The sequence below is a fragment of the Triturus cristatus genome, chromosome 2_2 (genome assembly GCF_964204655.1).
Source record: "Triturus cristatus chromosome 2_2, aTriCri1.1, whole genome shotgun sequence".
NCBI classification, from domain to species: domain Eukaryota; kingdom Metazoa; phylum Chordata; class Amphibia; order Caudata; family Salamandridae; genus Triturus; species Triturus cristatus.
Genome location: NC_140582.1, coordinates 811,331,277 through 811,344,005, shown reverse-complemented (window position 1 = coordinate 811,344,005; position 12,729 = coordinate 811,331,277). Strand labels below are relative to the sequence as shown.

Below are 12,729 nucleotides of genomic sequence, written 5' to 3'. Positions count from 1 at the left end.
CCGGTCCCGAGGTCTCCCTTCCTTGTGGATGACCACGATTGTAGCCAGACGCTGGTCCGGCGGGAGGGAGCCCACCGAGTGTGCCGCCAGGAACTTAGCCCGGAGGTGGGGTGCCAGCGTATCCGGTCGCAACTTGTACAACTCGATAGGGAGACCATTCGGACCCATGGCCTTGCCGGAAGCGACCGAGCGTATGGCGAGGGCGATCTCGTCGGAGGTGGGAGCGGCGTCCAACGACACCCTGTCCTCCCCGGAAAGGGACGGCAGCGCGATATCACTGAGCAGGGCACGGGAATCCTCTTCCGAGCAGGGAGACACCGGGGAAAACACCCCATGGAAATAATCCGCGAAGCAGGAGACTATTTCTTCTGGCTCAGTTACACACACACCATCGGTTTTCTCAATCAGCGGGACCACACGATTCGCTCTCTCTTTTTTGTCCAACCACGCTATAAGTTTACCAGCCTTATCACCCACATCATACAGTCGCCCCTGTTGCTCTCTACTGAGGCCCCTGGCCGCCTCCGTGACAAGGGCCCTGTAGGCCGCTTGCTTGAGGTGGAGGACATGTAATGCAGCCTCCGTCACCCCACCTTCTAAATTCCCCTCCAACTCGGCTATTTCAGCCTCCATCCGAGTCACCTCCTCCCGCTCGCGCCTCCGGTCGTGGGAAATAAGGGATAGGGCCTCCCCTCGGAGTACTGTCTTGAAGGCCTCCCATAGCGGTACGGCCGAAGGCACAGACCCCACATTCTCATCAAAATATCGCTGAAGGGATTTAATCAATTCCGCGCGAATGGTGGGGTCGCGCAGGTACCAAGGATTGATTGGGACCACCCTACCCTCACCCATCGGAAAGACATCAAAGTGCAGTAGGAGCGGGGAGTGGTCCGAAATACCCGTGGCAAATGGCGCACCTCTCCCACCCTCCCAACATAGGCCGCCGGGACAAGGACATAGTCTAGTCGTGAGAGACTACCATGGGCTCCCGAGTGGAAAGTGTACTGCAGCTGCGTGGGGTGTTTTAAACGCCAGCAGTCCACTAATCCAAATGTATCCAAGAGGCCGGGTAGCCACGCCTGTACCCGGGGGAGGTCCCTAGGGGGGTGACGATCCAAAGACCCAGATACCACCGCATTAAAATCCCCCCCCACAACTAAAAGCCCCCCCGGAAGGCCAAGGAGAAGGCGCCCAAGGTCCGCAAAGGTGGTCGACTGCAGCCCCGGTGGGATGTATACTGACACAAAGACAACCACTTTGCCCTCCAGTCTTCCCACCAAGACCGTATAACGTCCCCTGTCATCGTGGAGCACCTCATCAATCTCCAACGGGAGCGAGTTCTTCACCATGATGCCCACACCCCGTGAGCCAGACGTGAAGCCCGAGTGAGCCACTAGGCGATAGCCACGCCGATTCATGGCGCAGAAGGAGTTGCCAATGAGGTATGTCTCCTGCAGAAAGACCACATCGGGCGAGATTCGCTTCAAAAACTGCAGGACCACACCCCGTTTGATCCTGTCCCCCAGTCCATTCACATTCCAAGACAACAAAGTTAGTTCCCTACCCCCCATCATATACAGAAGCCATCATTCGTCCCCCGGAGAGCACTGTAGAACTAACACAATAATACGTTTGCCTTGTGATAAAAACGAACAACACCCCATCCCTACCCACCCACCCCAACAGAACTCCCCCCTCCCTGCACCCCTGCATGAGCCCAAACAGCCCCCCCAACGTGCAGTGTGCCTGTCGCCCCATATATAGTTAGACTAACTAAACCCCCTAGAGGAGGAGGGAGAACCCCCAATAGACCCAACACAACCTCCATAGGAGGGGAACTTACAAAAACTGACGCAGAATCAAAAGTGGCATCATTTTCGTCCAGAGTGAGGCCCAATATTAGACCCTCAGTCCTGATCCAGCGTGCCGTCTCCCCCCGCCGCCCCCCCCCCCGCCCCCGATCCCCGGGCAGAGTATCCAGCCAGTCCCCGGCCGCTTCGGGACGATCAAAGAAGTGCGTGCGACCATCCACCTCCACACGCAGCTTGGCCGGGAAAAGCATGGCGTATTTGAGGTTTAGGTCCCGAAGACGGCGTTTGACGCCTAGGAAGCTCAGTCTCTGCTTCTGGACCGCTGGGGTGAAATCAGGATAAAAATTAACCTCCATATTGTCAAGCTTGACCGGTCCATGCAGTCTGGAGGTTTGCAGGATAGCGTCTCTATCCCGAAAATTAAAAATCCGGGCGATGAGAGGTCTCGGAGGGGCTCCGACCTTCGGCCTTCCCCCGGGAACCCTGTGGGCCCTCTCCACAGCGAAGAATTTGCTCAGCCCCCGTGGCTGGAGATGGGTAGCAATCAGGTCCTCCACAAAGAGATCCACCGCCGCCTCCTCGCGTCCCTCGGGCACCCCGATAATGCGGATGTTGTTCCTCCGTGCCCGACTCTCGGAGTCCTCCAGGCGTCGATCCATAAGCGCAGTCGCCTGACTAAGCCGGCGCACCTCTGTTTGCAAGGCCGCCACATCTGTCGTTAGGCCCGATGCGGTGTGGGCCAAAGACTCTACTCGGTCGTTGGTTTTGGAAAGATCGGCCCTAACCAGGCCAACATCCACGAGGACCGAGTCAATCTTCTGCGCCAGTGTATCAAACCGCTGGCCCACCGAGGCCTTCATCTCGGCAATGGCGCCCATAACATCTCGCAGAGTCAGATCTGCGGGCAGGTCTGCTCTCAGGGGACTTGCGCGGTCCATCGGGAGATCCCTTCTGGAGGGTATAGCGGTCCATACTGTTGGCCTGATGGACGGCGCCACGCCGGGTCGATTTGGTCTTTGCCCGGTCTCCATCTTGTTTCGTGGCCATGGCCACCAGTCTCCCAGTCGCACCAGCCACGTCGTGTAGGGCAGGAAAGCAGGGCCACGAGCTCCGGGGGGGCCCCCTCAAAGCAGCGGGGTGGATCACAGCCTGCAGGCAGGCAGGGTCTCCCAGCAAAGCCACACCACACCAACACCAAGGCTCCGCGACCCAACCTCGCAGAGACGACAAGGTGGTGCGAAAGCGAAAGCGCGGGGTACGCGAGTCACCAGGCCCTGCCTGCCGCTGTTGTTCACTTTGTCACTGGATCACCCCACAGCGCAAATCCGGGGTCCGGCGAGGGGAAGGCCGCACACCTCAATCGGTGCTCACTCCGGTGTCCGAGGTCCGATTCGGAAGCGGGAAACGGGTGCCACCTCAGCTCAGGTTCACCGACATAGTCCCCTCATCCAGGGCAGGATAATTTCAGGATAATCGTAGGAGGTTGCGGAGGTCCTCGGGAGCCTCGCACCTACGCGGCCATCTTGGTTGCGCGCTAGGCTCCTCCCTCGTTGAGCACGTTCTTAACTTATTCTTCTCATGGCAACCCAATAGATTCTGGTCTCGAAAGCAGCTCAAAGTCAAATTGGCCATGTTGTAGTGTTTGGTGTCATTCAGAAGAGTCTCAGACTTAAGGTCCCTTGATATTACAGATAAGAGTATTTTCCCCGGAAGGGGTCTCCATTACAATTAGTAAACGGACTAAGCCCAACACTAGGATTACCACTTACTCTGCTTTTGCAGATTTTCCCAAGCTGTGTGATACAGTGCCTGAAGGCCTATGAAGAGGACCAAAGAATTTTGCCTGCTGGGCGAAGGTCAATTCCACATTGCATTAAGTAAGCCATATAAAGTGGTTTCTTCACCCACGATGACCTACTGGGTACGTTGAGTCATGCAGGAGGCTGTTATTAATGTTGGGGCATCTGGAGCGCATTCTGCGAGAGGGGCAATAGCCTCTAAGGCATTCAACCTGGATGCCCGTTTGAAGGACATAATGAAAACAGCACACTGGTCTTCCGATTCCACATTTAAGAGGTTCTATTTTAAGCGAAGGTGGATGTGGTTCACTTGGTAGTGGGCAAACTATCATTATCCTAGCCTCCGGTCTTGACATAGAATTAAAGATTTCCTAACTGTCGTAATAGAAAGTTTCAATTCTATTAAGGACTCAGAGGTGAGGATTATCCGACCCTACAAGAATATCTCAACCATACCCCTGCCCCCGTAAGTAGTTCTTATTCTACGTGTTTCTACTGATTGATTATTCATGTTTTGCTCAACATAACCATTCTTGCGTACAGTTTCACTTATTTATTTATATTATTTTATAGGGGTTGACGGCTCCAAACAGGACTCATGAACAACGTGCAGTAATGTGATCTGCATGAAGAAAGAGGGAGTATTAGCAGAAACAAAGAACTATATATGAATTGCTATACACGATTTGTTGTCAATGCTGTTCTGTTCCCAAGTGTTTATGAGGATGTTAGTTTTTTATTAAGCTTTTATAGTTTGAATTACTTTATTCGATATAAAAATATCATAAAAGTATGTACATTGTGAGGTCATCCTAAAAAATCCATAACAATACAGCATAAGCGTTAAAAAATATAAAAGGTAAATATGTACAATTAGTAAACCATAAAAACACTTCCTGTTTATAGCAGGGGCAGATGCTCAAATATCTCCAATGGCCAAATGCTTATGAGATCTTAACAATTTATTACGAATCGACCAGGCGCACCCCAGAAATTTGGCTACCCCGCAAACCACCACCAGGGAAGAGACATCAGTTAAGAGGGAGCGAAGTGCCACCCTGTTATTCTCAAAGCCAAAATTCCTGCAAATGGGTCTAAGCCACTTCCGCCTAGCCGCCCTGTAGATTGGGCATGCAAAGAGGAAGTGGGGAATAGATTTGTTTGGAGAAAGGCACCCAGGGCAGTCAGCAGATGTTGGAGTCTGACAATTCCAACCTGCTACTAAGGAGTTGAGTGGAAGAGTCCCGAACCTAAGCTTCATGAAGAGCGTTCCATCTCTGGGGCATTGAATGTAATCCAGGTATTGCTCGGCTTTTGCCTCCAGCTTGTGTTCAAGGAACTGGATAGTTCGAGTACCCCTTTTGGGGTTCCTATCTTCCTCTCCCTTCACCCATGCCCAATATGCTTTTTTGATGACATACTTTGCCGGTGGGGTCTGATTGAGCCATGCCTCCCAAAGCCAATATCGGTCGCCAAACGCTTTAAATTGCAGATCCATTTGATCTTATTGTCTGTGTTTAACTTGATGATCTCATCCAGGGCATCTGCATAGCTGGCCAATTCAGGGGTGCGTCTCAAGCGGACCCAGAAGAGCAGTGGGCGTAGTCTTACAATGTCCCTAATGGAATGCTTACCCAAATCCATACGGAGTGGTATCAAAGGCGTTGATGGTGGGAAAGAAACCAATCCTCTCAAAAAAGGGTTCTCTGATTTCACAAGATCACATGAGTTCTCGAACCCCCATAACTCCGCTCCATATAGTGCTGAGGATAGAGCCTTTCCATCATAAATCTCAAGGGCCGCGACAATTGGTCTGCTAAATGAGAGCCGCTGTTTTCTTAATATAGCGCCCGCCACCCTCTTGTGATTAAGGAACATTTTGGTTAAACGGTCATTCCATTTCATCGACTTGTTGATCCCAATTCCTAAATAGTCGAAGGAGTCTACTATGTCTAAAGGCGTGCCGTTAAGTGAAATGTCATTCTTGAAATGTTTGGAAGGGGAGAGTGTCATTAGTTTGGTTTTGGATGTATTAATTACTAAACCCCGTGCGTCACAGAATTGACAGAACCTGTCAAGCAATTTTTGAAGGCCACTTGGACTTTTTGACATCAAAAGGGTGTCGTCAGCAAAAAGGAGAGTGGGGGTTTTTTCCCCTGCCAGGACTGGGGCATCTGAAGGCACCTTCTCTCAAATAATCGACCACCCCGTTTATGTAAAGAGAAAACAGAGTAGGGGCCAGCACACATCCCTGGCGAACTCCCCTGTCTACCGCCACCCTGTCTGTCAGCTGGCCCTGGTTGCCCCACCTGATCTTGCATAATTCCCCTCATGTAAGCGCTTGATGATGTCCAAGATCAGAGGAGGAAAACCCAAATCGGACAGAACCCAGAGTTTGGAACGAGGGACCAGGTCGAATGCGGTCTTTAGGTCAATAAAGGCCAGATATAAACTGCCTTTCCCTATAACGACCGCTTTCCAGTAGATTGTAAAAAACCGGAAGACCTGGTCTATCTTGCCCACCCTGTGTCTAAAGCCCGCCTGGAAATGTGAAAGCACATTGGCTTCGTCCAGCCAAGTCCTGACCCTCATAAGGAGGACCCTGCCAACCACCTTCTGGATTACATCAATTAGGCTTATCGGCCTATAATTGGCAGGCTCCTCCCTATTCCCCTTCTTGAATATGGCTACCACTTCGGCGCCCTTCCAGGAGTCCGGAACAGGATGACCTCTAGCAATTAAATTCAGTATTGATAGAATAAGGTCTGCCCAAATTTTAGGGTCATGAAGAAGGAGGTTGCCCAGAATGCCATCTGGTCCAGCCGCTTTCCCGTGTGTCAGCCCAGAGATGGCAGACGAGACCTCGCTAAGCTTAAAAAGGTCCAAAGCACAGACCGAAACGGGGGTCGCAACTATTGGGGAAACCTCGGAGGGAAGGAAAGGCGCGTCGCTGGGCAATTGGGATGGGCAATTAGCCTCACTGTACAGCCCAGTGAAGTGTGCGTGCCACTGTTGCGAGGAGATGTGGTTGGGGATCGGAGTCTCACCCATGCGGCTACCCTTATCAACAAGTCCCCAAAACAGCGTAGCGTCCCGCATAAGATCCTGCCAGTGCGCTACCTCCCATATACGCTTCACTTGCTCGATAGATTTGGCCCACTCTTTCCTGGCATGCCTAACAAAAGAGATGTTGTTACTTTGGAGGGCTATAGTTAGCTTACGTCTCATCTCCCTACAATCCCTGGAATACCACGGGTAGGTGGACCCAATAATTGGTTTATTAGTGCTGGACTCTGGAATGATAAGAAGGAGACCCATTTTATCGATAACATCTTGGTAGTGATGTGTAAGGGGGGAGTTTTGTGCGCCCATAAAGGGCTCTTGAAAAAATCCAAGCTCCCTAGACTTCTGCTCTACCAAGGTTCTTATTTTACACAGTTTGTCCTCATCATGTGCAACCTTGTGCCATTTAAGGCGTCGGTTACAATGTGAAGGAACTATCTCTTTTTAGGAGCATACAGAGCGGATTATGATCACTATCCTGAGATGGTATGATTTCCATATCCACTAAGTCATGCCAGAGTCGTATGTCCAACAAGATATAATCTATCCTGGACGGGCAGCTAGCTCTATTGTATGTATTGGCCCCGCGCCTATCGGAGCGTGACCTGCCGTTTACGGCTCTGAGGTTATGCTCCAGGGTAAGGGTACACAATTGTGTGGCCCTTTGAGACCACTTCTTAATTGGAGCCAAGCTAAGGGGAGGGATTGCATATTTAGTATCCTGATCACCAATACCCAAAACATCCACGGTGCTGAGAGGTTCATAGGTGCAATTAAAATCTCCTGCCACAATAGCCCCTGAGTTGGGGTTAATTTTGGATAGCTCTCTCTCTAATAATACTAAGGTTGAAGAGAGTTGGGCCCCAGGAGACCCTCTAGCATAGACGTTAAAGATTTCCAGTTTGAGGCCTTTTTTTGGGCCTTTTATCGTCAAATGTAAAATATCGATTGAGGGGGTTGGATGAAAGGATACTGCCCAATGTAAACAAACATTTATCCAAATATGGAGTCCCCCCCGCTGGGCGGCCTTTCCCAATTCTCGTACCTGGAATATAGTGGGTGGCAAACCCATGCTTGTGGAGAGGCACCGTGCTCCAAGTCTCTTGGAACAAACAGATGTCTTGGCCATCTATAAAGCTTATATGGAAATGGCTGTGGTTTTATAATAAAGTGAAGGAAGACAAAACCATAATTCTCGCTTCAGAGTCCTTAACAGAATTGATACTTTCTTACAACAACTAGGACATTTTTCAGTCTTGTCTTCATTAGCCTACGGCCCTGAAAAAATCACAAACATATTTGGATGCTGGAAAAAAATAAGTAACAATCCAGGCACTCATCAAATATTTACACTGCCTATTTGTACCTGAGAATCCCAGATAAGGCTGGAGTTTGGTCTTACAGATCAAACATTGGCACAGAGGGCTGCTGGGTTGAAGCTATGGTTTACACTAAAGAAAGCTGAAGGGGGCAGACTTTGAATCCATCTGGGTAAAGATCTTCCTTCCAATTAAACTAGATTCTAGGTTAACTTGAGTGATTTGGTCTTTGGCTTTATGCCTACACAGGGATCCAGACAATGCCAGAGGTGCATTCAAGTCGCCCTTGCTTCTGTGAAGCTTCCGTACCCTGCAGCTTTGGTTGCTTTGGATATTCAGAAGGCATTTGACTCAGTACAGTAGTCCTTTTTAAATTAAGTGCAGAGGTAAACAAATTTTAGCCCTAGATTTACTGCATATATTCATCTGCTCTACTCCTTGCCCTCAAGTCTTTTTGACGCTTTTTTAGACAGAAAGAGGGACAAGGCAGGGATGCCTGATCTCTCCACTCCTAATCGCCCTAGCAATGGGACAACCGGTGACCTTTATCAGGAAAGGTGCTGAAATATGGGGTTTGGATTGGGGAGATCGTATTGAAGACCGTTTCTCTCTCTCTGCGGATGACGTTCTTTTATATCAGGAGCGTCCGCAGTTGTCAGTTCCCAGAATCATCCTGATCCTTAATATCTATAGAGATGCCTACGGCTTTAGGGTTAGTTGGCATAAATCTGTTATGGACCCACTGACTGCAACTGAGTGGATGATATGTACTGTTGCACTATTGAAAGTTTCTTGTGGGCCCTTCAAATTTTGCAACAATGCTGCATAAATATAGACAGCAATCAATTGGTGGCCTCCATTCTTCTTCCACAGTAGAAATAGCAGGAGTAACAATCCACCTCTATTTCGATTTGTACGTCAACTTACTGGATGACTTTGTTCTCAAAGCCATCGGAGCCCTCTCTTGTGTAGCAAGACTTATGCTGGGTCCGTGATTTCATCATAACTTCAGCAACACACAGTTTCGCTTCACAGCCCCGGATCATTGTCGGATGCATGAGGTCATATTCCTCACACAACTTGGAGTAGTGCCTTAAGCCTAAACATGAGAGGCGTATCTCATTCGGGTCTGTCATTTACATTGGTTTCTTGCAATCATAGCATGGTTTGAACCCTGTATTTTTAGGTGGGGACAGCAATCCCTTGCACACGGCATATCGATCTGGAACTGTCAATTACGATCAAAGATGGAGTGGAGCTCTGGATCTGCGTTCAGAGAAGCAGAAAGTAAGGAAAGGAACGGACATTGTTGTAGGAGAGTAGGGTCTGCTTTCTATGTTCACCCCCCCTTTTTGCTTTTGCTTCACTGGTTTTCGACTTAGATGTGGCTGTGGGCCTGCTAATCAGACCCACAGCCCAGCTGTTCTCTCTCTAAATTCATACTATGTACTTTAGGTACATAACCCAATTGGTAAGGATCACCTTCTAGGGCCCTGTACAGTGTACCTTAGGTACCCAGGGCATAGGTGTACCCTAGGCCTACCAGGGGCTGCAGCATGTATTATGCCACCCCTGGATGGCCTTCCATTATGACACAACTGGCTGATCACTCAGCTGGGGCAAGGTTGTGTAATCACCCCTTGCTTAGGTGTAGTTTTCCTATACCTACCGTAGATATAGACACATGGGTAACCTATCAGTCACTCCTATGGCAGGCCTTAACAATCCTGAAGGCAAAGTGCTTGGTAACATGTGAGATGGTGCTCTAGCATGAGCTGAGCCTGTCTGCAGCTTTCGGAACCATGTCCTTATAGCTGTTCTATGATATTGCCTACCATATACTCTTAAAGTACATTATAATCCTCGCGGTTAAGGTAACTATGGTGTGGCTTTATCAAAACATGTTGTGTAAGGTGTCTAACACTTTGGAATACTACCCCCACACCATTTCTGGCGGTGAGGATAGTATTCCCCCCTTCTAGAGGGAGAAGACATGTTGAAGACCTACTACTCGGTTAAAGTTAACCAGAGCCCCAGCATCACAAAATGGATGCTGCTGCCACAGACACAAGTCTGACCTCCTGCTGCTGGGAGTCCTTCCAGCGAGGGAGGCTTGGACAATAGGTTTCCTGCCTTGGAAGGTGCTAGCACCACCCTAGACAGGACTTAGTGTATTGGGGCAGGGAGGGATGAATGAAACGAGACACTGCCTGGGGCACACAAGGTGTCCCATGCATAGTCCGGTTCAAACCGGTGCTGGGGCACTCCAGTCCCAGTCCTGGCGCGAAACTGGATAAAGGGAAGGGGGTGTAACCACCCCCCTCCCTGGTCCCACCCATAGGAGGGACCTAGAAGGTAACCCACCCCCCAGATTAGTACAAGAGTGGGAGCTGAGTCCCTAGGACTTTAGATTATCCTGAAAAACTGCAACTTGAACAGAAACTCTGGACCTTCGACATTCGACTACGGAAGAAGACTGAAGAAACTCCCTTGTGGCCAAGGAGTGACCACCCTGTGCAAACAGGGACCATCAAGCGACTGCCGTTTGCTTTGCCCAAGTTCTACGAGGAACCGACTGCAGAGCGCGACCAGCGCCTTGACTTCCAGACTTCTCCGACCCTGATCCACATCCACAGCAAAGCTGAGATCCGTGGAGGCGACGTGGGACCGGCTACCTGGGAAAATTGGCTACTAGCTTCCAGCGCAGCTTCTGAGGCATCCTCGAAGTTGTGCTCTGGGGATTGAGAAGCCCCAACCCCGAGCACCATCTGCACCGAAGAGCAGCCCTCCACACTCCACGAGTTCTGCATGGGGCCCTTCTGCATTTTCCTGCTCGACGCGTCTGTTCGGTTACTTGCCCGTTGGCTAGTAGCCTCTGTGACGACGAACCCTAAACTTTCCACCGCTGGTTTGGCTCCTCCAGACTGGCCCTTGCTTCCCTGCGAAAGAGAAGCACCTCAGGCCTTCCTGGTCTGCAACAGAAGCGAATCCTTCATCCTGCGTGGGTTGCGCTTGCCAAGGCTTGTTGGGTCCGAACTCGACATCGACGCCGCCAACAGCAAGAGCCTTCGTGGGGCAGCTTGGCTCCTGGTTCTGGTCGTCATCGACGCCTCCTGGTACCCGTGGCTGCTGCGACAAGCTTCACCTCTTCACCGGCATCTTCACGACATCGCTGGGTTCCTTCCTGGTTCCTGGCTGGTGACCTAGACTCTGTCCCTTCTGCTTGCAGGTATCCTTCTTCTTGATTCCATCCTTGGAATCCACCGGACACTCTTCACTGACTGCCTGTCAGCATCTTTTCTTCAGGCATCCATAGCAGTCGACGACGAAACCCGACGCAAGTTCACACCTATGCACCCGCAGCCCGTGGGCTAGGTAACTTGAGTACTCCGGTGCTCACAAGGGTATTGACTATCCTAGGATCTAGTTTCCAAGTCTCTAACTCCTAGCTGCTTCCGAAGTGTCCTAAAACTCTTTAATTCTAAACACTTCTATTTCTATCGACTTTTACACATTACGCGTGAGTGTTTCCACTCTGCACCTGAATCCCGTGGGCCTCCCACTTCCTAGCAATTGGTAGTATAGTGTAGCCCCAGCGATTCCCTAGGCCTAACCTGTGTTCGTGACAGTGGTCCTTATACCACTTACTTAGTATATGGTTTGCGTGGCCCCTAGGGCCTAACTGTATTACTTACCTGTGTGACTTAATGTATGCTTAAATAAGACTGTGTTGTACTTACCTCGAATCTCATAAAGAGTGCTGAGGGTATTTTGACTAGAATAAATACATTCTATTTTTATAATATATCTGTTGTGGTGTCCTTTCATTTGGTATTCAAGGGATTGCAAATGGTAGAACAGCTGGCTTCACATGCCATACAGAGTTTAGCCTAAGACTGCTCTTGTCCATGCTACCACTAGGATAGCTGGTCTATAAGGTTGGCTTTACAACCAATCACCATAAGGGTTGTTTGGACTGATACAAGGTGTACACTAGAACTAGTGACATCATATATCAGGCCAACTTCTCACAATTGTCACGTAGGGGTGGCACTTCTATATGGCTTCACTCCATCGCTTTTGGAGTAGAAGGTGGCCAACGTGGAGCCACACATCACCACCTAGTGTCAAGCAGAAGCATTCAATGAAAAGTTTTCGGATCCACTCTGGCAGCTAGTGAATATTCTAAAGGTGAGCAATCTGTGAATTTTGTATTCATTAGCCAATACAATCTAAAGACTTTTCTTGATTCGTTTAATCATGCAGAAATGGAGATCAATTAACCATCAAGTAAACTATCCAAATGGCAAAAAACACATAAGTGACATCTGTAACATATGAACTTCGACAAAATGAGCATCACTTACTTAGGTTCAATTTAAGTAAGTAACAAGTCACTTTCATCTAAGATCAACAAGAGGTGGTATTTTAGAAACCAGCACTATACCTTTACCCACGTCAATTAGAAACTGATCTTAAAATAACTTCAAAGATTACCATTTTTTATTCCGAAAGAAGAGTAGGCAAGGATTGAAAACATTCAGGAATTTTTCTTCAGTACAAGTTTACAAACCTTTGCTATTCGGTCAGCTGTTTCTTTGCAGAACTGTGTTGGGTTATCAAAATGTTGAATCAGGTGAGGTAATAAGCACAAAATGTTGAGTGCAAATCCTGCATAACAATAAAAAAAGTGTATAATCAAAATACAAAATTCATATTTGAACAAATAAATCACGA

The 12,729-nt window shown here is 49.2% G+C and overlaps 1 protein-coding gene across 19 annotated transcripts in view; it reads right to left on the bottom strand.

Annotated features, from left to right (window-relative positions):
• FRYL (FRY like transcription coactivator) overlaps window positions 1-12,729 on the bottom strand; it is a 2,516,714-nt gene that overhangs the window by 510,103 nt on the left and 1,993,882 nt on the right. For all 19 annotated transcript variants that reach the window (XM_085642132.1, XM_085642134.1, XM_085642126.1 and 16 more), the window contains one exon: window positions 12,566-12,663. In XM_085642132.1, the coding sequence (XP_085498258.1) occupies window positions 12,566-12,663 (98 nt within the window). The remainder of the gene's footprint in view (window positions 1-12,565; window positions 12,664-12,729) is intronic.